General features: G+C 37.9%; 1 protein-coding gene across 2 annotated transcripts in view; it reads left to right on the plus strand.

The window, feature by feature from the left end:
• RAP1B (RAP1B, member of RAS oncogene family) overlaps positions 1-24,912 on the plus strand; it is a 51,792-nt gene extending 26,880 nt beyond the window's left edge. Inside the window, exons 1-8 of one of the 2 annotated variants that reach the window (XM_013997710.2) lie at positions 13,629-13,696; positions 13,812-13,893; positions 14,907-14,975; positions 16,093-16,149; positions 17,038-17,178; positions 19,685-19,828; positions 20,638-20,754; positions 23,593-24,912. In XM_013997710.2, coding sequence (XP_013853164.1) covers positions 13,837-13,893; positions 14,907-14,975; positions 16,093-16,149; positions 17,038-17,178; positions 19,685-19,828; positions 20,638-20,724 — 555 coding nt within the window. In that variant the 5' untranslated portion in view covers positions 13,629-13,696; positions 13,812-13,836 and the 3' untranslated portion in view covers positions 20,725-20,754; positions 23,593-24,912. Of the gene's footprint in view, positions 1-13,628; positions 13,697-13,811; positions 13,894-14,906; positions 14,976-16,092; positions 16,150-17,037; positions 17,179-19,684; positions 19,829-20,637; positions 20,755-23,592 lie in introns of those variants that run through there. The other variant, XM_005663969.3, reaches the window with a different exon arrangement.

Raw genomic sequence — 25,156 nt, forward strand, 5'->3', positions numbered from 1 at the left:
TTGTCTTTTTGTCTTTTAGGGCCACACCCGTGGCATATAGAGATTCTCAGGCTAGGGGTTGAATCAGAGCAGTAGCTGTCGGCCTATGCCAGAGCCACAGCAACGCGGGCTCTGAGCCATGTCTGCGACCTACACCATAGCTCACAGCAATGCCAGTTCCTTAACCCACTGAGCGAGGCCAGGGATCCAACCTGCATCCTCATGGATACCACTGAGCCACGATGGGAACTCCCATTTTGCTAAATTTTTTATTGTTTTTAATCATAAACACTTTAAGAATTTTCTGCTCAAAATCATTACAGCACCCATTATTTTGTGTTTTTTTAAGAAACGTCAGTTAATAATTTCTGATAGTTGTAATACTGAGATAAATTTGCTCAACTTAATATAGAATATGATTGTGTCTGGTTTCCTCAACTTTCCATTTCAAGCAGTTAAGAAGATGCAGCCACTGAAACTTGACTTGGGAAGGAGCCCTAGGAGGTTTTGTTTTCTTATCGTTCCCCCATGCCTGTGCTGTGACTTTCTTTGAGACTAGAATTAAAAAATGGGGGCGGGGGTGTGTGTGCTCTACCTGCAGTATGTGAAAACTCCCAGGCTAGGGGTCGAATCAGAGCTGTAGCCACTGGCTTATGCCACAGCAACACCAGATCTGATCCCATGTCTGCAGCCTACTCTGAAGCTCATGGCAATGCTGGATCCTTAACCCACTGAGCGAGGCCAGGGATTGAAACTACATTCTTCATGGATACTTGTTGGGTTTGTTACCTCTGAGCCACAACAGGAACTCCTTAAACAACTTCTTAAATTGATTAAAAAAAAAAATCATTGAAAGCAAAGTCTCTAATGTAAATGAAGAAAGTTGTTAGAAGAAAATAATTAAAGAACCTTTAAATCAGTGAGCAGGTACCTAAGTATTTTGCAGGAAAAACAGCAGAGTATAAAAGCTATCACTTCCTTCACTTGATCTAGAAGTTGGTTGTAGTCATACAAATTTTAGGGGATCTATATATAAATAACTAAAATTAGAAACTTTTAAGAGCAAATGATGCATAATGCCCCAAATTACCCCCAATACATTTGAAAAATTAGTGTAGAAAATACTTTCAGTTTTAACCATAGTGGAATTTTCAATGTTTTTATAGGTCTTTACAAATCTAACTGATTTTCTTCATCCATAATGTTAGATTGTTGGAGAAGCCATGTGAATCGTGGTTCATATTTATAACTGTATAAATGTCTACTTGTAGATAAGCCCTTTCTTGCTAATGAAGTATAAATGAGAAGTGGCACTATTGATAAATTCATTTTGCATGTATGCTGTCTTCTTACCTGTTTAGTCACCCCCCAAAAAATGCGCATCTGGGATTCCTTCATTAATCTAATGAGTTAATATAATTGATGAGTTTATAGATTAAAACTGATTTAAATAATGCTGGAACTTCAGATTAACATATAGTTAGGTTATTGTTAGTTTATAATTCTTTACAAATAACTTCCAAACTTCATTCATTTATTAGGAATAGATGCCATTACATACAAGGAATGCCATAAAAGAGAGCATATATAAACCACCCAAAATCTCATCACCTACATTGAAATTCTTATTTTAGTGTTTTATTGTTGACCAATAATGACACCATAATGGCCAAGCTGGCCCCCATTGCTAACATGTCTTCATCTAACATTTTCTGATGGTGTTGCCCTTAACTTTTTGAAGGTTGTTAAAATTTCTTTGTGTCATTTTTTTAGTTGGTTTATAAGACAGTTTTAACTGCTCTTTCCCTCTCTTTAAGTGGCAGTCCATGGCTAATAGTCAGAACTATGTTAATTTTTTATTGATGTCTAACTGACATGTTATATTAGTTCCAAGTGTATAACAGTGATTCAACATTTATATACATTATGAGAGTTATGAGATGATCACTGTAAGTTTAGTTACCGTCTGTTAATAATTTCTAAGATACTTTGTGTGTCTTAATCCTTATTTCCTACTTATGTACAAGAAGACAAAACAGATCAGCAGGCTTCTCAGAATATAATCCTTTACTCCAGGCATGCCAGCTAAAGTACTTAAATCCTTTGCTGCTCTATTTTTTTTCTTTCTAGACTTTTCAGCATGATAATTAATATAAAGACAAACACTGAAGTTCCTCCTGTGACACAACAGGATTGGCAGCTTCTCTGCAGTGCCAGGATGCAGGTCCATCCCTGGCCTGGCAGTTGGTTTAGAGGATGTGGCATTGCCACAGCTGCAGCATAAGCTGCAACTGTAGCTTGGATCCAGTCCCTGGCCTGGGAATTCCACATGCTGCAGGGCAGCCAAAAAAGAAAATACGTACATATATACGTATATACTACTTTGATGTAAGAGAAGAAAAAGTTTAAAATGTCAGTATTTACATTGTTTAGAGTATTTCTTTTTCTATAAAGCAATTATTTTGTAATTTTCAATAATTGTCTCTTAGCCCTTTTTGAGAAGAGGCGTACTAGTTACTAAGGTTTAAAAATAGAATTAAGGAGTTCCCATTGTGGCTCAGTGGTTAATGAATCTGACTAGGAACCATGAGGTTGCGGGTTCGATTCCTGGCCTTGCTCAGTGGGTTAACCATCCAGCATTGCTGTGAGCTGTGGTGTAGGTCACAGACGTGGCTTGGATCCCCACGTTGCTGTGGCTCTGGTGTAGGCTGGTGGCTACAGGTCCGATTCGACCCCTAGCCTGGGAACCTCCATATGCCGCAGGAGCAGCCCTAGAAAAGGCAAAAAGACAAAAAAAAAAAAAGAAAAGAATTAAAGTTTTAAATTCATTCTTTTAAGCTCACCTGTTTTCTTTAAACATATGTCACAATCAGTATATTAGTTACATGAAATATATGTTTTTGGCAGCATCATTATTTTATAATTATTAATCATTGGGAGCTGAGTGACTGGCTAAACTTGGCATTTTTGTGTATCTAATGGCTGCTTTTTTTTCCTTCCATTTATATTGAGATAAAATTGGTATACAGCAGTGTCTAAGTTTAAAGTTACAACATAATGAACTGACTTAAATACATCATGAAATGATTACTACAGTAACTTTAGTGAACACCCATTATCTCATATAGATACAAAATTAAAGAAACAAGAAAAAAATGTTTCTTTATAACAAGAACTCTTAAGATTTTCTTAACTTCATAAAACATACAGCAGTGTTAATTATATTTATCCATGTTGTACATTACATCTCTAGTATTACTTATATCTGGAAGTTTATTCCTTTTGACTGCCTTCATCCAATTCTTCCTCTTTTATTAATGCCAATAATTATCAACATTTTTAAGTTACAGTAACATGGAGGTGATTACAAGACACCTCCACATTTTGCTCTTTTGCCTTCCAGTTCTCATTTTCATTTGTGTATTTTTTAAGTTTACTCTTTATTAGTAATAAAACTGTCAGAAAAAACATAAGCAAAACAAGACAATTCACCACCATATTTATGCATATATAAAGTAATACTGAAATTCATCCCAGGTCCTCAAAATTACAATGTGTATAACTTGAGGTACAATAAAGTTTATTGATCTGTGTAATTAAATTTAAGGGTCAGGGAAGACACTAATATTATAGGGTTTTGTGTAGTAATGTTTTTTAAAGACAAGGAGATTATGTCTGAGTCTTTCTCCCTAAAGTACATTTTTAAATGATTCAAAATGGTTGTATAGGAGTTCCTGTCATAGCTCAGCAGTAACGAACCTGACTAGTATCCATGAGAACATGGGGTCGATCCCTGGCCTCATTTAGTGGGTTAATGATCCTGCATTGCTGTACCGTGGTGCAGGCCAGTAGCTATAGCTCAGATTCCACCCCTAGCCTGGGAACTTACATATGCCATGGGTGTGGCTCTAAAAAGACAAAAATAAACAAAATGGTCTTTGAATTGACAGGGAAGTTTGCTATAAAATACATTTCAATTTCAGAGGTGTTAAAATGTATTTTAAAGGTGCCTCTTTAATTTAGTGGAGTATAGTAAGTAGTAAGCCTTAGAGTTTATAGCCAAATAATTATAATAATATAGATTAGTTGGTGTTTTTTTGGTTTTTTTGTTTGTTTGTTTTGTCTTTTATCTTTTTAAGGCCTCACCTGTGCATATGGAGGTTCCCAGGCTAGGGGTCTAATTGGAGCTGTTGCTGCTTGCCTACACCACAGCCACAGCAACACCATATCCGAGCCGCGTCTGCAACCTACACCACAGCTCACGGCAATGCCAGATGCTTATTAACCCACTGAGCGAGGCCAGGGATCAAACCCGCAACCTCATGGATCCTAGTTGGATTCGTTTCTGCTGCGCCACAGTAGAAACTCCCAGTTTAGTTGATTTTAATATATTCCAAACTGGTTGTAGTGACAGAGGACATTTAAGAAACCCACATATGGTAGGAAAATAGTTTTAGTCTATGCATTGTATCCCTTTGCCTACCTAGCAGAAACTTTCTAAATCAGACAAAAGCTGGATAGCAGTCCTCCTCCTGCATTTTTATGTTTTATTGAGCTGGTAGGTAAAAGGGTAGAGCAGTGATTCTCAACTGAGAGAACATCAGTTCTGCCAGACAGTATTGAGCAGTAGTAGCCCAGACAGACCATTGCTATTATTTTAAAACTATCTTATTGGTTATTACTGTGTACAAGGACACTTGAAGGAAATTACATTTCATTCCTTAATTAGTTGAGCACATAGTATATGCCAGTCACTGTTTAAGGTTCTGGGGATATAATAAAACAGACAAAAATCCCTGTTTTTATGAAGTCTGTGCTCTTGTGTATGTATCAAAAAACTGTATCATATAGGTATTACCATCTCCATTTTCCCCATGAAAGCAAAGCTCTGAAAGGTTGCATAACTTGCCCAAGGTTATACAAAACCAGTATTTGAAATTTAGATTCTGTGAACCTCTGTGCTCTGCTGTCAAAATTGTCCTTTGGGGTTCAGTGAAAGAAAACAGTTATTCTCAATGTCTCAAACAGTAGTTATCGCAAATGCCTTTTTAAAATCCTGTTATAGCTCTCCCCATCTTAAAATTGTGCATGAAATTTAAAAAAAGAATTAATGGCCATTGCCAGTCAATCAGATTTGGCATTCATAGTGAAATCCATTTTTTTATCCCAGACTTGGAATCTGTAAACAGTTTGATTAATAGAAACCATGGATTTGAAAAAGATACTAGTTCAAATCCTGGCTGTTTATTTATTTCTTTAAGGAAAATAATACCTCTAGCATTGGTTTTTATCATGATTTAAGTAAAAATATTTTGGTTATTTTGTCCACATAAGGAAATCTTGGCAAAAAATTAATGAAAAAAATGGATGGCTTAAATCAGTTGTGGTTCCTTCTTATCAATGTACCTTGTAAGAAAGCTGTTTATTGGAGTTCCCATCATGGCTCAGCAGTAACGAACCCGACTAGTATCCATGCAGGTTCGATCCTTGGCCTCACACAGTGGGTTAAGGATCTGGCTTTGCCATGAGCTGCAGTGTAGGTTGCAGACGTGGCTCGGATCCCATGTGGCTGTGGCTGTGGTGTAGGCTGGCAGCTGTAGCTCTGATTTGACCCCTAGCCTAGGAACTTCCATATGGCCATGGGTACAGCCCTAAAAGGACCAAAAAAAAAAAAGAAAAAGAGAAAGAAAGCTGCTTATTGGTAAGTTAAATATGTTTTGTCACTGTGTTTTTATATTTGAAAGTCTGTTGATATCTTTAATATTTTTCTATTTCAAAATTTGAATGTTTTCAATCTCCTGTGACCTGAGGGCTCTGCAGTAAGAAAATCTTCTTGGTTAAGTTATTAAAGTTAAAGCAAATTGGTAAGCATTATTTTTAATATCCACAATCTGGAAACAGTCCATATGTCCATTAGCTAGTGAGTGGATAAAGGAAATGTCACATACCATACAGTGGATATGGTTTTTATCATTAATAAGAAATAGAGACTTCCCCTTGTAACACAGCAGGTTAAAAGAAAAATAGAAGGAACAAGTTATTGATAGAAGCAATAATATGGATAAGCCTGACTTGTTCTATCAACAATACTCATTTATGGGTAAATGAAGCAGCTGGGAAGAAGGAACCCAACTATCTCATTAATTGCAATTTCCATAAATGTTTGCTTTTTGTAGTCAATATGTACAAGTGCTGTCATTCTTAGGCTCCCATTTCTTAGAAAACAAAGACCTTTGGGTTTAGTTTTTCTTTCTAGCTTGTTTACTTTGTAAAGGTTTCTGAAAATACTCAACCATTGTAGATTTTCTAAGTCACCAATTTTCCATTTTAAGTTTCCTATTCAGATCTGAGCTCAATTACAGAATGAAGGCACTTATTTCCCTTTAAAATTTCCTGAAGTCAGTTTTTATTTTGTTTCCTGTAAAGTGGTGTTCATTTAGTTTACAGTTTTACGTCTTGACCAACCTACTCCTGAAATGGTGTTTCCTTCATGAATAGGTTCTTGTTCTCTCAAGGCCAGTTTTTAAAATATGCTGGGCTGTTTGAATCTATTCTTTCTACATTCGGCTCCTTTTAATGTTTTTCCTTTATGATGAGATTAAGTAATTAGTAATTAAGTTGGGATTCTGGAGCAAATTTCTGTCAGTCTTCCTGAGATTTAGAAAAATCTTTAAACATAACTCCCAACTAAATTGTAGACCAGTCTTTAAATTCACTTTTTATAGCTCTGTCTTCTCCTCTAGCAATTTGAAGAAGCTATTGTTTGGTATAATTGTTGCTTTGCTGAGAAACTCTCAAAAAGGTAGTTTATTTCAGAGGTATTGCTGAGGAGCAGATGGAATAGAAGGGTTTGGGGGGTAATATAAAGAGACAGACTCATTCAAGAAGGGTAGGTTTCCAAGGGTTTGAGCAGGGAAGTAAAGAGAGACTGTCTTTGTCATTTTATTTTGAGGCTTCAGAATACCACTTAAAGAAGTTGATTACTGAATGTTATTTTTGTCTGATAATTTTTCTATATTTATAATTTCTCTTAAAGTATTAATTGTGACATTTCCAAAGTTGGCCATAAGTTCTGTTGTTATTTTAGAGTTGTCAGAGTCATGATATTTGTCATTTACCAGTGTAAGTTCAAGAGTCAAGATTTTATTGGAAACTTAAAAAAGACACAGAAGTCTTTCCTAGAAAATGTGTGGCCTTGACAAATAAGAAAGAAATCGCTAGAGTCAAGAAAAAGGTGTTGGGTAATTAACTGGGAAGAGACACATTGTAAACTTTATGAGTAATGGAAGTGATTTAAATCTTAATGAAGGCTGTGTTTGTGGTTGTGGGGGTATTAGCATATGCCCAAACTCATTTAACTGCTTGTTTTACTGGATGTAAATTATCCCTAAGTAAAAATGGTTTTAAAATGCTTTAAAAAACTTTTTTCCATTGAGACATCTTATTTGCATGTATATACTACATGCCTAGAAAAAGAATCCCAGCATTTTCCCTCCTGTGTTTTTGTCTTGCTTCCTTATGGTCCATGATACCAACTGAAGTTTCAGTACAGTGAAACAAAAATGATAGGACAGGAACAGGTTATTCTGCCATTTTCGTGATCATCGAGTTGCACATCAGATCTAGGGGTGGATCACAGCGCATTTATATAACCTATCTGTGAGGTTCACGGCAGTTTTTCCAGCTCTGTGATCATCAGTGATTTTTTGGTCTTTTTGCCTTTTCTAGGGCCGCTTCCCATGGCATATGGAGGTTCCCAGGCTAGGGGTCGAATCGGAGCTGTAGTCACTGGCCTACGCCGAGCCACAGCAACGCGGGATCTGAGCCGTGTCTTTGACCTACACCACAGCTCATGGCAACGTCGGATCCTTAACCTACTGAGCAAGGCCAGGGATCAAACCCACAACCTCATGGTTCCTAGTTGGATTCATTAACCACTGCGCCACGACAGGAACTCCTCATCAGTGATTCACCAGTGTAACGATGCATCATTATCACAGAAACTGGACAGTGGCTTTGGAGCATGGCTTAATGAAAACATGGCATTTGCCTCTTTTCGGCGTTATTCATGCTCCTGAGAGCATCAGCTTGGGCTTTCATGTGCACCCTTATAGCAGCACAGAAAGATGGTAGAAGGAGTTTAAAATTTTTTTTAAACAGGAGTTCCCGTAGTGGCGCAGTGGTTAACGAATCCTACTAGGAACCAGGAGGTTGCGGATTCGGTCCCTGCCCTTGCTCAGTGGGTTAACGATCCGGCGTTGCCCTGAGCTGTGGTGTAGGTTGCAGGCGCGGCTCGGATCCCGCATTGCTGTGGCTCTGGCGTAGGCTAGTGGCTACAACTCCGATTTGACCCCTAGCCTGGGAACCTCCACATGCCGAGGGAGCGGCCCAAGAAATAGCAAAAAGACAAAAAAAAAAAAATTTTTTTTTTTTTTTAAACAAATGTGACCTTACAAACAGGTTCTCAGTTTTCCTGACCAAGCAGAAATTAGAAAGGTGCCACACAACCCCACAGTTATTGACTTAATAATGCTATCATGAAAGTTTAAGTGACCCAATATGAAGTTTGGCCTGTCACTCACCTTCACCTGAATTGGTCACTCATTTTACTCATTTTCAACCTTTAGTGCTTGGGGCCAGTTTAAATTGCATTGGAGGCTTATCGGGCCTGTGAGTCCATCCATTCCAAATAGAGCACTCTCCTATTCAGTGAATGGAAACTAGACAATCCAGGACAAAACAAAACACTGAGACAAAACTTTGCAGATGAACAAAAGCAAAGCAAGTAGCTGAAGAATTGTGAGCTAATGACAAAAATATTTATAAGATAGTACACTGCAAGCCTAAACCAAAAGGTCTAATTGTCTTACTCAAAAGCCCACTTGGTACAAATCCTAGGATAGCAAATTAGCAGTGTGAGCTCAAGGAACTAGAGTGCCCATGTCCTTGTTGAGACTGATTCATCTGATAGCAGCTTCTAAGAACAAACAAGTTGGGCACAGGCAGCCCATTCAGTCCATTTGTTTGTCTAAGAGCATCATTTGGAGTCATGCCAAATGAAGGTCTTAGAGTGACTGTCAAAGAATGAGAGACACTATTCAATAACTAAAGAAAAACCACAAAGCTGAAATTATTGATTACTTAAAGAAACCTGTCCTGGTCTAATATTGCCTCCCCTGAACAGAGCAGACTACGAGTCTTACAGTGTTGTAGGGAATTTCAGAGTCCAAAAATTGACCGACTTTTTTTTTTTTTTCTTTAGGGCCACACGCACAGCATGTGGAGGTTCCCAGGCTAGGGGTCGAATCGGAGCTGTAGCCACTGGCCTACACCAGAGCCACAGCAGCTCAGGATCCGAGCCGCATCTGCGACCTACACAACAGCTCATGGCAATGCCGGATCCTTAACCCACTGAGCAAGGCCAGGGATCGAACTCACAACCTCATGGTTCTTAGTCAGATTTGTTAACCACTGAGCCATGACGGGAACTCCTGACGGACTTTCAAAGGCAGGAGCAAGTTAATGTCAACTGTAAAAGACCTGTTACTCAAGTGAGGCAAATGCTACTTGGTTAGCATTTTGTTTTGGTTTGGTTTTTTTTGCTATTTCTTGGGCCGCTCCCGCGGCATGTGGAGGTTCCCAGGCTAGGGGTCGAATCGGAACTGTAGCCACTGGCCTACGCCAGAGCCACAGCAATGCGGGATCCGAGCCGCGCCTGCAACCTACACCACAGCTCACGGCAACGCCGGATCGTTAACCCACAAGCAAGGGCAGGGACCGAATCCGCAACCTCCTGGTTCCTAGTCGGATTCATTAACCACTGTGCCACGACGGGAACTCCCTGGTTAGCATTTTGGTAGGTGTTCACTGAAGTGAATTGTTTTGTTTTGTTGTGCTTTTTACACACCTGTGGCATATAGATGTTCTCAGGCTAGAGGTCACATCAGAGCTACAGCTGCCAGCCTATAGCACAGCCACAGCAACACTGGATCTGAGCCACATCTGCGACCTACACCACAGCTCAAGGCAACGCCAGATCCCCCACTCACTGTAAGCAAGGCCAGGGATCAAACCCGCATCCTCCTGGGGGGATACTAGTTATATTCATTGCTGCACCACAGTGGGAACTCCGAGGATTTTTTTTTTTTTAATTATCAATAAACATTTGCAAGGAAGTCATTAAAAAGTGACATGGCCCAGCTACATAAAGGATAAAAGAATGCAGGGGAAAATGAATCTAATTTTATTTATGTTGGTTGATTTGCTCTTTGGAATGTTTAAGAAATTCTTGTCCCCCATCCCTGAAGTTACCATATTCCCTCTAGATGGATTCAGAAACACAAATTTGAAGGCGTCTTTTCATTAGAATTCTAAGTTTAAATATTTCTCAGATATTAATGTAGGTCTGTGTGGTTGGATGTCTGCATGGCCCTGAATAAAATTACACCTAAGTAATCTTATTTTTAAATGATTTTTTTATGATAAAAGAAGCAAACCTGAATTCAGTTACATGTTTACAAAGAATGATTTCTTTTTCCCAAATTAAATGTGCACTAGAGTATGGAATATTCTTAAAGCTGAAAGTTGGTTCAACTTTTATTTCGTATCTTCTCAAGTCATAATCTGGTAAGAATCGTGCAGTTCACAAAAGTTAAGGAGGCAGTGTCCCAGAAATGGAGAAAAACCTATGAAAATGATGGTTTCAATAAGTTTAGAAATAAAATATAGGAGTGTGGGAGTGTTAGCAGCCTTCTTTGGTGTTTTTGCTGTTTTATTTAATTTTTTATTGAAGTGTAGTTTATTTATAGTGTGTATAGTGTGTGTGTAAAAGTGACTCTGCTGTACAGAGTTATACATATATATATTACTTTCCGTCATAGTCTGTCCCAGGAGATTGGATATAGTTCCTTGTGCTATGTAGTAGGACCTTGTTTTTAATCCATTCTAAATGTAATTGTGTGCGTCTACTAATGCAAACTCCCAGTCCATCCCACTTCCTCCCCCCACCCCTTGGCAACCACAAGTCTGTGCCTTATGTCAGCGAGTCTGTTTTTGTTTTGTAGATAGGTTCATTTGTGTCACATTTTAGATTCCACATATAAGTGATATCATATGATATTTGTCTTTCTCTTTCTGATTTCACTTAGTATGATAATCTAGTTGCATCCATGTTGCTGCAGATGGCGTTATTTCATTCTTTTTTATGGCCAATTAGTATTCCATTGTGTATATATACCACATCTTCTTGATCCAGTCGTCTGTCCATGGACATTTAGGTTGTTTCAACGTCTTGGCTATTGAGAATAGTGCTACTATAAACATAGGGGTGCATGTATCCTTTTGAATTATAGTTTTGTCTGGATATATGCCCAGGAGTAGGGTTGCTGGATCATGTGATAGTTCTATATTTAGTTATCTGAAGAACCTGCATACTCTTTTCCATAGTGGTTGTACCAACTTGCATTCCCATTTTTCTGTCTTTTTTTTTTTTTTTTTTTAATTTGGGTTGTTCCCCCCCATTAAGGAACAGAGAAAATATAGTGAATAATCTGTGTAGTTAAAGGCAGATGTGAAGGAGAAAGTTTTAAAAGGAAGCCCATGGTTATAGAAATAAACGGATGGCATACAGAGATTAGTAAAACAATATCTTTTCTATGCGTATGGACTGAAAGGAAAGCACATATAAAGAGATTTAACACAAAGAAATACTATGCCAAAGTGAGTCCATTCTTTTTTTTTTTGTCTTTTTGCTATTTCTTGGGCCACCCCTGCGGCATGTGGAGGTTTCCCAGGCTAGGGGTCGAATCGGAGCCTACACCAGAGCCTCAGCAACGCGGGATCTGAGCCGCGTCTGCAACCTATACCACAGCTCACGGCAATGCCGGATCATCAACCCACTGAGCAAGGGCAGGGACCGAACCCGCAACCTCCTGGTTCCTAGTCGGATTCGTTAACCACTGCGCCACGATGGGAACTCCTGAGTCCATTCTTAATTGACTTTCATAAGTAAGAGACAGGCCTATCAACAATAGGCTGATTTGCAGAAGCATATTCACTGAACAAATGCTTATTGATTGCTTAAATGTGTTTAAACCCGTCCTGGTATTTACTTGTTACTGTGACTAAAGAACTGTCATTTCTTGATTTTTTTTTTTTTTTTTTTTTCCCCTGTCTTTTCTAGGGCCGTATGTGCAGCATATAGAGGTTCCCAGGCTAGGGGTCTAATCGGAGCTGTAGCCGCCGGCCTAGGCCAGAGCCACAGCAACTCGGGATCCGAGCCACATCTGCGACCTACACCACAGCCCATGGCAACGCTGGATCCTTAACTCACTGAGCGAGGCCAGGGATCCAACCCACAACCTCTTGGTTCCTAGTTGGATTCATTAACCACTGAGCCACGACAGGAACTCTCATTTCTTGATTAAGAATGTTTAAAACCCGGTGAATATTTTTATGCTGTGGCCACTTTCTTCTAGGATTGTGGGAACTTTGTATTCTCATTCCCCCACCCTGGAAACTTTTAGGATCGTCTTTCTCTATCCTTAGTATACTGAAATTTTATAACGACGAGTCTTGGTATGGGTTGGGGCTTTTCAGTTTGGGGTTTTGGGTTTTGATTTCTACTATTTCATCATACTAAAAACTTTCAGTCTGGGCATTCGTGTTCTTGAGATCTGCCTCTGTCTCCTGACCGTTGTCAGTCCCTTTGTGCTACATCATTCCTACTTCACCCCATCTCCCCCAACCCCCAAAGACATACTCTCTCCCTCCCTCATCCCTTTCTTAGGAATATATATTTGGTCTGCTTTCTCTACTCACTTATTTACCATTTATATATCTCAGTGACCAGCAGGTTTTTTCTGTAATTATCACATCATGAATATTTTATGTTTTGTGGACCAGATGGCCTCTGTTCTAACTACTTAATTCTACCATTACAAGATAGCAACCACAGGCAATACACAAATGAATGGGGTAGCTGTATTTCAGTAAAGTTTTATGTACAAAAACAGGTAGTAGGTTGGATTTGTTTGTACACCCCTCCCTTATCCTCTTCATCTTTACCAGAACGTTAGCTCAGTTGAGAGTAAGGATTTTTTTTGTTATTCATTGGGTTATATCCTTGTACTTAGTAGGCATTCAACTCAGAGTTGTAGGTGGTTCAGAAAAGGAGGGTGAGGGTATCATGTCTATCACTGCCATCTTGTAGCCAACAAAATACTCTTTTTTTTATTAAGAAATATATGTATGTATGTGTGTGTGTGTTATATATGTATATATATATATATATATATATTTTTTTTTTTTTTTTTGGGGGGCTGAATCTGAGGCATATGGACTTCCTGGGCCAGTTATTGAATCTGAGCTCCAGCTGCGACCTTTGTCACAGCTGCAGCCACACCAGATCCTTAACCCAGTGCACCGGGCTGGGGATCAAACTTGCACCCCCCAGCAACCCGAACCACTGCAGTCAGATTCTTAACCCACTGCACCACAGTGGGAACTCCCAGAATGCTCCTTAATTCTGTTTCTCAGTATCCCCCTTTTTTTTCTTGATTGAGTAAATATTTTATTGTAATTGAATTTAGGATAGGGCTGAAAGTCATGTCTGTAGTTCTGCAATTTCTTTCTTCCTCTCTTTTATAAAGATCACTACCAGTAGCATCCTACCAGTAGACCATCCAAGTCTGTTTATGGAATACTCCATTTTAGTATGGTATGGTAGTCATTTTAAATAAATCTACTTGCTTGAATATCTTATTTATATAAGAAATAGATGAATACAAAGATATTACTTAAGTTTTTTGTTTGTTTGTTTTTTCTTTAATAAGGTACTAGCTTTTACAAGTTTGCACCATGCGTGAGTATAAGCTAGTCGTTCTTGGCTCAGGAGGCGTTGGAAAATCTGCTCTGGTAAGACATTTTCATAGTACCCAAGCTATTCACTCCAAGGCATGTTCTTTTTCTGTTAAGTTTTAGGTTTTGCTTATTTGTCTTCATTTATTTTTTAAAGTAAAATCTCATAATGATTTTAAAAACAATGTAATATTTTCCTTGTAATTTTAGTCAACTTTAGTTGTATCTGGGTACATCATATGCTCTTGGGAACATTGGTTCCAGACCAGTGTGAGATATTCCAGAATACAGTTTGGACTAAGCATAGAGGGTAAGCACATACAATGGTGTTCTTTCTGCATTTTAGAGCTAGATAGAAATAAATTTTGGTCCATCTCATTGTGAGTTGGCTTATAATACAAATTTTATGTTACAAAAAATAAATCTAATTTTAAAAACTTTTTAAAAGATTACCTTTGACTATCCCACTGTTTTCTGTATCAAGGAATAGTAAAGCAAGAAAGAAGACACAACTTGACAGTGGTGGGGTGGGTAAAGGGAGAAACTTAAAGGAAATAACTTGAATAGCAGAGTGTAGCAAAGCCTCATAGTTAAGACAGATTGACCATCTTACTTAACCACTTAAAGTGAACACCTTGCACAGAATTTGACATGCTTGGATCAGAGAAGTGTGTGCAACAGGCAGTGGGCTGCTTTTTCATTTGTAAATATATCCAGTGATGGGGAGGTGTTATGAGTATGCGTATGTGTATACACGAAGTAATTAGCCATTTTCTAATTAAAACTAAAATTTAAACCCTTAAGACTGAAACAGGAGCCATTTAACAATTTTTAAATATATAATTTAGATTTACCTAATAAGGATCATAGTGATTATTAATTTATTTTTTAAAGCTTTCTAAAGTAACTTTGCCACCAAATGCATGTATTCACATGTAGTTGTGCTCGTGTTTTTTAATCAATGGCGTAACTATTTATTATGAAATAAGTATTTTTAAATGTGCAGGTTTGTATTTGGGGGGTTTTGGGGGGGGTTGTTTTTAGTGTAATGGTATGTTAATTTCTTTCAGACCGTACAATTTGTTCAAGGAATTTTTGTTGAAAAATATGATCCTACGATAGAAGATTCTTATAGAAAGGTATGTTACTTTAGAAGGCCTTTTGTTTTTTTTCTTTACTTGTTTTTGGCTTAATAATTATTGAATATTGTTTACAAAGTAGGATGAAGCATAGTTAATTTATAAAATTAGTGAGGAAACATCAAACTTGATTATTTTTTGGCATTGAGTGCTTATGAGAATATCAAACAGTCTTGCTGTCTGTCTTAAGTTTACACTGACCCTGACATTGTAATTTGACACACAAACTTTAGAGCTAGGCCATGCATTTCAAGTGGTAGCTCCATGTTTCTCTCCCCTTCCTACCCCTGAAAGAATGAATACTCTCAGGCTCCCCTGGGGACAATAAAACTTAATTGTTATACACATTTTTAATTTAGTAGCTAGCTCCCCACCTTAGCATAGCAGTCAGCCAGCCAGCCTGGCCCCTTCACAGACATTGTGTTTCCATTCCTCCTGCACAATCTACAAAAAAAGACCCTGGAAACTCCTTTCTACACCCAAACCATGAGATGGTATTGCTCTTATTTCCATATCAGTGATTTTTTTCCCCAAAGTATGGCAGAGTTGAGATAGATGATCACTTCTGATATTATTGGAATTATTACTGGCTTAAAAACTTTTTGGAGCTATTTTGAAATTATTTCCTTCCAGAATTAAGTGCTGAGTGATTCATACTGAGCTTGGATCTTGTGTATCTTGTAGATGTCCTTATATTGAATTGAGAACACATGGTTTTTGCACCTAATGCAGTTTGGGGTTCAGTGCACCTTCATTATCTAAACTATTTTTTTCTCCTGGTTTTTAAAGTATTGCTGAAGATTAGTTGTAAAGTTGGTAAAGTCTGTGTCTCTATTTTAAATGTCATATTAGAGAGTTCCCATTGTGGCTCAGTGGAAACAAGTCTGGCTAGTATCCATGAGGATGCAGCTTTGATCTTTGGCCTCGCTCAGTGGGTCAGGGATTCGGTGTTGCTGTGGGCTGTGGTGTAGGTCCGAGATGTTGCTTGGATCTCGTGTGGCTGTGGCTGTGGCGTAGGCCAGCAGCTGTAGCTCCGAAAGTCGTATCAAATTTTATGTATATTAAATTAGTCTTGTGCACATAAAAAAATGAAGGTGTATTTTAATTTTTCCCCCAGCAAGTTGAAGTAGATGCGCAACAGTGTATGCTTGAAATCTTGGATACTGCAGGAACGGTATGTAAAACAAAGTACCAGAGTACATGCTCAACTTACGCAGTATTGACTTGATAAATGCTAGTATTCTAAAGACAAGTATTAGTTAAGCTTATTTTAAAATGTTCCTTGTGTTAAATCTTATCCTCTTAAATTCTACGTTTCTTACGTGTGTGCTTTGTAATTGTGGTGGATCATTTATTGAAGAAATAATAGAAAATCTCTATCAAAGTTTTCATAGTCTCACTAGTAACTTTTAAAGCAAGTTAAAATATATTACTATATAATAATAAATAATGTGGAAAGTACCAGAGTATGCATTTCTTCCACAGTCGATCTGTGACATATTTTGAATGATATCTTTCCTCCTTAAGTGTATTTACAGACCAGCTAGATTTGTTGGTATCTGAAGGTGAAGGGAAGATTTATTCTGGATATGTGATATTTATACAACTAATATTTGAGTACCCGATATGTGCCAGGACCTGTGTTCTTACATTCAAAGGCTCACAGTCTAGTGAAGGAGGAAAATTGTGGGAAAATGGGAAGATAGAAGTAAGAGTGCTTGTGGACCTCAGAACCTAGAGCATTATGAGCTAGCTATAACTTGGTGATTCAATTTGGGCGCCTTCCACCTTCAAATATAGTAAAAGGCTACCTTTAAGTAGCTTTTGAAGACAGGACATTTCTGTCCCACTTGAGTATATTTATTGCACCTAAGTCTGCTTTGGTGTCTTATTTTTAAATAAAACACGTATTTCTTGAAATACAAATTTTTCAAGTAGCCACAGACTAATTTTAAGAGATGTTATATAACACTGTTACATTCTTTAAGCTTTAATTATAGACTGAAAAGTTATCAAATTAACTGTCAAAATATTTTTTAATGCTTTTTTCTTTTTCCTGTAGGAACAATTTACAGCAATGAGGGACTTGTACATGAAAAATGGACAAGGCTTTGCATTAGTTTATTCCATCACAGCACAGTCCACATTTAATGATTTACAAGATCTGAGAGAACAGATTCTTCGAGTTAAAGACACTGATGATGTAAGCTGGCTTTGTAATAAATATTTTTTCTTTCAAACTCTTGTGGTGATATCCAATTTAAAATTTTGAATTTAAGTCCGATTTAAAGTTCATGTGTTTAGAGAGGTTGGTTGGTTTGTTTTTCAAAAACTTTTTCTTTGAAAGGCAAAAATATGTCTTTAACATTATGTATAATGTAAAAAGTGAGAAATAGCCTCCTCTCCCCTTTGTAAAACAATTTTTTTTTCAAAGTTGTTATGCTTTTATTTTATTTATTTATTTATTTATTTATTTTTGTCTTTTTGCTATTTCTTTGGGCCGCTCCCGCGGCATATGGAGGTTCCCAGGCTAGAGGTCCAATCGGAGCTGTAGCCCCCGGCCTACGCCAGAGCCACAGCAACGCAGGATCCGAGCCGCATCTGCAACCTACACCACAGCTCACGGCAACGCCGGATCGTTAACCCACTGAGCAAGGGCAGGGACCGAACCCGCAACCTCATGGTTCCTAGTCAGATTCATTAACCACTGCGCCACGATGGGAACTCCTGTAAAACAAATTTTATACCCTTTCTATTTTTAAATCATGCATTTGGTGGAGAAGAAGGAGAAGTGTTGGTGGCAAATATTACAAATAGAGCAGATTGATGTTCTGGCCACATTTCTGGTAGATGATGAGCCTTTTTAACAACCAGGGAGTTCCCTTCCTGGCTCAGCAGTTAACAAACCCACCTAGGATGCATGTGGATTCAGATTCAGTGGCCTCCTTGCTCAGTGGGTTAAGGATCCAGCGTTGCCATCTGCTGTGGTGTAGGCCAGCAGCAATAGCTCCTGTTCAGCTCCGATTCGACCTCTTAGTTCTCCTAGTCTGGGAACTTCCATATGCCTTGAGTATGGCCCTAAAAAGCAAAAAAAAAAAAAAAAAAAAAAAAGGCAATGTATGAACATCTCAAACAACTATAATAATAATTTTTAAAGAAAGCCAACAAGTAGATGTATATATATTAATTTTCTAACGTAAATTTACACACCCCTTCAGAGTACACTGTAATGGAGTTTAATCCCTATAGGAAACTTCAAAAGGATTATTTTAATTCCTCATCACACTGTATATTGATCTTGCATCAGAATCACCTGTAAAGCTGGTTAAATGAGATTGCCAAGCCCCACTGCCAGAGTTTCTGATTCAGAAGGTTGGGATAGGGCTTAAGAATTTGCATTTCTGGAGTTCCCGTCGTGGCGCAGTGGTTAACGAATCCGACTAGGAACCATGAGGTTGCGGGTTCCGTCCCTGCCCTTGCTCAGTGGGTTAACGATCCGGCGTTGCCATGAGCTGTGGTGTAGGTTGCAGATGCGGCTCGGATCCCGCGTTGCTGTGGCTCTGGTGTAGGCCGGGGGCTACAGCTCCGATTCAACCCCTAGCCTGGGAACCTCCATATGCCGCGGGAGCGGCCCAAGAAATAGCAACAACAACAACAAAAGACAAAAAAAAAAAAACAAAAAAACAAAAAGAATTTGCATTTCTAACAAATTTCCAGATGGTATTGGTGCTGCCTGTCTTGGCACCACTCTTTTAAGAACCACTATACTATGTATAGTTTAGTTATAGCAAATATTTTGAGAACTCTGGGGCGCCTGTGGGAAATGCTGCCATTTCCTGGACTTCTGAAACTTTGGGGGACCCTACATACTTACAGAAACCTCAGTTGGTAAAATTATTTACCATTGTCTCTGGTAACTACAGTAGTTTCTGATCACTTGCACTAAACAGGTATTTATTAATAAACTACATATCTTCTCCTTTAAAAATCAAAATTCTTGATTTTCTAGTTTGAATTTTTTCCAAAACATCTAAGGATATCTTCTCTAAAAAGACATCTCCATGCTTTTTTTTTTTTTTTTTGTCTTTTTGCTATTTCTTTGGGCCGCTCCCGCGGCATATGGAGGTTTCCAGGCTAGGGGTCGAATCAGAGCTGTAGCCCCTGGCCTACGCCAGAGCCACAGCAACGCGGGATCCGAGCCGCATCTGCAACCTACACCACAGCTCATGGCAACGCCGGATCGTTAACCCACTGAGCAAGGCCAGGGACCGAACCCGCAACCTCATGGTTCCTAGTCAGATTTGTTAACCACTGCGCCACGACGGGAACTCCGAAACCAGAAAATTTGAAATTGATTTATATCACCTGGAAAAACATTTAAAAATTTTGGAATATATTGGCTTTTCCCTTTTGTACTTTTTTTTTTTTTTAAGATTTTGTGTTTTCCCTACTATAATTGAGTCCATTGTGAGAGTTTTTCCCCCTCTTTTATAAGTAGATTATAACCTGTTTTCTAAAAAATTCATGTGAAATATTCTTAAAATACCATTGGTAAGTCTTTCATATTTAACTGTAAATTTTATTGCACATTATTAAATTTAATATTTTCTCTGGCATAATATAAAAAGTAACCCCTAGGGTTGACTCTTAGAATTTTGATTTGAATTTACGTAGCATATTTATTTACTTATTTGTTTTTACCCTTTTAGGTTCCAATGATCCTGGTTGGTAATAAGTGTGACTTGGAAGATGAAAGAGTTGTAGGAAAGGAACAAGGTCAAAATCTAGCAAGACAATGGAACAACTGTGCATTCTTAGAATCCTCTGCAAAATCAAAAATAAATGTTAATGAGGTAGGGTGAAATAGGACTCTTGATTTGGAATTTAACATTCAAAATCAGTGGAAAGTAATGAGTGTATATTAATCATTATTAATCATCCCAAGTTAATTTGTACTCAGGGCACTTAGGTCATATAGGCAAAGGTCTTATGTGAAGTATATGCATGTTAATAAGCAGTGATGCAGTTTGAGCCTCTTCATTAAAAAATGAAGGACCACTGGACAGAAAATGATAGAGGTGGGAAAGACCCATTAAGTCTTCAGATACATGAAAGCTGTTAGGTAAAAGGTGAGGACAAATTCAAAAAGGCGTGAATGGGAGTTCTTTTGTGGTGCACTGGGTTAAGGATCTGGCATTGTCACTGCTTTGGTGCAGGTTCAGTCCCTGGCCCAGGCACTTCCACATTCCGTGAGCAAGGCCTTGGGCGGTGGTGGGGGTGGGGTGGGGGTAAAAAAAGGCGTGAGTGGATCTTACCTTGAAGGAGCTTAAAGTCATGTTGTAGAGGAAGAATATATAGAGAGATGAAGAAGAAGAATGGATTGTTCTCCTTGGATGATGGTAAATGTTCTGGCTGAACTAAGATCTCTACAGCTCCTTCAACTCCGTATTATTTTTAGAACAATTTTAGCCCTCCCCAAAAATAAACAAACAGAAGAGAACTTGGCAATTATAAGAATACTCTCATTCCTTAACTGAACAGAATATTGCTTTCTGGAGCTTGTTTATAACCATGCAAAGTTCAGCTTTTCCATTTTACTGTTTTATTTTTAGTTTCTAGAGGTTTGTTTTCCTATAAATTAAAAAATTTAATATGTTTGCAGATCTTTTATGACTTAGTGCGACAAATTAACAGAAAAACTCCAGTGCCTGGGAAGGCCCGCAAAAAGTCATCATGTCAACTGCTTTAATATACTAAATTCATTGTAGCTCTGAGCCAGGTATGTTAATTTACCTTTTCCTCTCTTTTTGTTTGTTTCCTCTAACTTTTAACCTCAACTCTATTAAGGGTCAGGAAAGCAAGTATATAGAATTTCTGTTGCTCTGGGGGGAAAAAAAAAAAAGATTTCTTCCTTTTTAAGATATCCATGAGTTAATATGATATCCTAGTAATTTAAAATAGATATTTCATCATCAGAAGTAAGGTATTCCATGTAATTGAATATTCTAGGTGAGTTTATCTAATATATACTCATGCCTGAGTGGGTCACTGGTTTGTGCTGACACAAATGCAGTGACGACTAAAACCAGTCTTCTCTGCCTTCCTCTTTGTTGCCTTAAGCTAATTAAGGTCTAGTGGAAGAAATAGACAAATAATTGTAGAATATTGATAAGTACTGTTGTAGAATAAATCCATCGCAATACTAAAAATAAGAACCCCTGACATATTATGTGCCAGGCACTCTTACATATTGCCTATATATTAGTTGAATTCTCACAACAATCCTATGAGGCAGGAATTATTAGAATTCCCATATTACAGATGAGTGAGCTGAAGCACAAAAAGATTTTTATTTATTCAAGTCCTGCGGATAGTAAATACCAGAACCAGAATTGAATCTAATGACCTGAGTACATGGCTCAAGAGTTTGAACTCTGAACTGGCACCCAAATCCATAATTAGTCACAGTGCATTATGGGTACTATCTGAGCTTGTAACTAAGGCACCAAACCAGTCAAATGTGAACCGTGGATTCAGGGAAAGACTGTCAGAGTGAGAGACATCTAAGTTGAGATTTGATGGGTAAGTAGAAATTGTGTAGGGAATGAAGAGTTTCAAAGCAGAGAGAACCACAAATACAACCCAGAGATGAGACAACAAAGGAAAATGGAGCACGCATAACTCTAACATAGTTTTTGAAAAGTATCATATTACATGAATTAACACTTATAAAGCAGTTCAGGACCTGTCACATGGTAAACCCTCAACTATTAGCTGCTGCTGAGTGCCAGTTATCATTAAATATTTTTACTATATTCTTATCCTTGGGAACCTTTGATGTTTGTGGCTCTGCTTCTTCCTGTGTTAAATGGCCCCATATAACCATAGCACTCTGATCTTTCTAGAGTTGGTGTCCCTGCTCTTCATTTAAGGCTTTCTGTTTAGAGATCTAGCCTTTCATTTTTTATATCCTCTCATTTCCAACCACGTGCTCATTCTTAGCAGTGCACATGTGCTTGAGCTCACACACTGCCATCTGTCCTTTCCAATTTGCTACAATATAGAGTATGCTAAGATATAGAAAATTTAGCAAACTCATTCAGACTATAAATGAGGGCTTAAAGTTCAAAGCATTTGTGGGAATTAGTTCATCAACCACATCTCTATTAGCAACCTTTCTGGAGCTTGCAACAAGTCTGATTCCCAGAAAACAAGTTTTAAAAAAAGAAACTTTTTTTTTTTTTTTTTTTTTGTCTTTTTGCCTACTCTAGGGCGGCTCCCACAGCCTCTGGAGGTTCCCAGGCTAGGGGTCTAAATGGAGCTACAGCTGCCAGTCTACGCCAGAGCCACAGCAGCGTGGGATCCGAGCCGTGTCTGTGACCCTACACCACAGCTCACAGCAGCGCCGGATCCTTAACCCGCTGAGCAAGGCCAGGGATCGAACCTGCAACCTCATGGTTCCTAGTCAGATTCATTAACCACTGAGCCACGACGGGAACTCAGGAAACTTTTTTTAGCCCAGGCATGTATGCAGAAAATCATCCAGAGTAAATAAATAATTGGCAGACCCATGAGTTCTGATTTTACCTTCTTTTATATCACTCTCAAACTTTTTAAGTTCAATTAGCTATGTTTTTAGTGTAACAACAGCTTTTTCTGACATCCATCTTAAAGTTGATGGAATCTGTTTAAGTACAGAATTAGAAAACATTTAGCTGTCATATGTAAAGAAGCATTGGGAAATAAATTATAATTTTGTTGATTTCTCTGAAGTAGCTTTTTAGCTACTCAGTTGGAAGAGTAGGAAAGAAGTCTTGATTTCTGATACTAGAAAACCTGGTTAAAAATGCATTCTATACTTGTGATGTAATTCTAAGATTGTAAACACTCTTGGAGGATCACCCATTTTGTTAATATTGGTGTCTTTTAATACTAATTCTAGTAAAGGTGATCAGATAAAAAAATTTTAGTGTGTTTTGTTTGTTTCTTTGTTTTTCCCTTTGGTTTTGTTTGGTTTCATTAGGTGAGGGGGTTCTACTTTTAATCTTTGGAGGGTAATACACAGAAATTTTCATTAAGGTACATTCCCTTTTTATACACAAAACTTTAATTTGACTGACTTTAAAGAAGGCAGAAGAATAAATGAAATCATTCCAAAGAGTATGAAAATACTCTACCCTTGCTTTGCTGTGAATTGCGGTGCATGGTCATTAATGTAATGACAAGGACAAGAACCTGTACTAAATTTTTTTTTTTTTTTTGTCTTTTTGCTATTTCTTGGGCCGCTCCCGAGGCATATGGAGGTTCCCAGGCTAGGGGTCTAATCAGAGCTGTAGCCACCGGCCCATGCCAGAGCCACAGCAACGCGGGATCCGAGCTGCGTCTGCAGCCTACACCACAGCTCACGGCAGCGCCAGATCGTTAACCCACTGAGCAAGGGCAGAGATCGAACCCACAACCTCCTGGTTCCTAGTTGGATTCGTTAACCACTGCGCCACGACGGGAACTCCACTAAATTTATTTTTGACACTTTAGCACTGTTGTTTTAATATGTCCTGTGGATCTTTGGTGTGCTATTTAAAACCTATGTTTTCAATTATTTTTTTCTTTTTGACAGGTCTGAAGAACTGTTGCCCAATTCAACAGTGCCAGCATTCCAACTTTGTTAAACCTACCAACATCTTAAATGGACTTTCTGTGGTGGTACCCTTTAAGAGGCGGATGAAAGCTACTACATCAGTTTGCACATTCTAATCACTTTCCAGTATCACAAGAGAGATTTTTACTTATATAATAGTCCTAGAGTATGCAGCTGGTAAAACCAGAGGCTACAATCCAGTATTACTGCTAAGAGACATTTTTCATCCACCAATGTTGTACATGTATGAAAATGGTGTACTGTATACTTTAACACGCCCCATACTTTGTATTGGAGAGTACAATAATGTAAATCCTAAAAGCACCACTATTTTAGCATAATAAAAGAAAGTCCAAAGAGCTCCTATATAGACTACTCCAGATAACTTCGCTTCTTTGATACTTGTAGCTTATTGTAATTTTTTTTAAGAAATTCAAGGTCATTATCATTGTATTGTACAAATAAGCGCTTTGATTAACACAGCTATATAGTTTTTTTAATTTTTAAAAAACCTGTGGAGACAGTGATCTTGTCTTTAAAATATGATAGTCCTTTCAGTATAATGTCTTAGATTAAAGACGTTGCCTTTAATATCTGTTGGGAAGGAAATGTCCAGACTTTTCAAATCTCTTATTATATGTTTCCTTTTTGTTTACATAGGGAACAATGTTTATAGTTGTGTGTACAGTGGGGGTCTACAACAAGAAGTGTATATTTTCAAACAATTTTTTAATGATTTAACAATTTTTGTAAATCATTTTCAGGCTTCTGCAGCTGTAGATTCTCACTGTGAATCCCTTGCTTGCTCATGCATAAGTGTATTTGCAATACCAAATATACAGGTTTAGTATTTTTGCCTGTTAGTGATTGTTTCACATGTGTAACGTTTTGGTTGAGATGTTAAATGGTGGACGAGTACTGTGGATGTGAATGTGGGAAGTAATTTTAATCATGTGTAATTGGTCACAAGGCCTAAGTTGCAGTAACTATTGCTGTTTTATTTAACAATGCCTTGTTGCTTCGTATGCATTAACGTTTGGGTGTAAAGATTGTGTGTCTATCCAACAGGGAGCCACAGTATTTAAATTGACCAACCTAATGTTACAACTACTTTGAGGTGGCCAAATGTAAACTAAAAGCCTTAATTAAAGTGGTGCAATTTTGTATAACTTAGCATCAGTAGTTCAATAAATTTGGATTGCCATGCAAGGGCTTGCATTATAATTACTTGCCACTTGAATGTGTTTTGTGTAGTGTTTAACAGTGCTAGTAAATAAATATGGGTTTAACTTCTTTTTACATGTAATAGGTGCATTTTGCATAGTGTGGTTTCATAATTTAACATTTGGGCAAGCCAGACTCATTCATTAGTTACAGAAATGGTAAGAGAAAGATGTCAGATATTTTTCCTAGTATTGTTTAAATATCCACATAACCACTTTTTGAAGTTTCCCTTTGGAAGGAATTTTGTAAACCAATCAATATTACTTAGGAATATATGCTTTCTGGGTAATGTTCAGTAGCTCTTTGAGGTATACGTGGA

The sequence above is a fragment of the Sus scrofa genome, chromosome 5, assembly GCF_000003025.6.
Source record: "Sus scrofa isolate TJ Tabasco breed Duroc chromosome 5, Sscrofa11.1, whole genome shotgun sequence".
NCBI lineage: Eukaryota > Metazoa > Chordata > Mammalia > Artiodactyla > Suidae > Sus > Sus scrofa.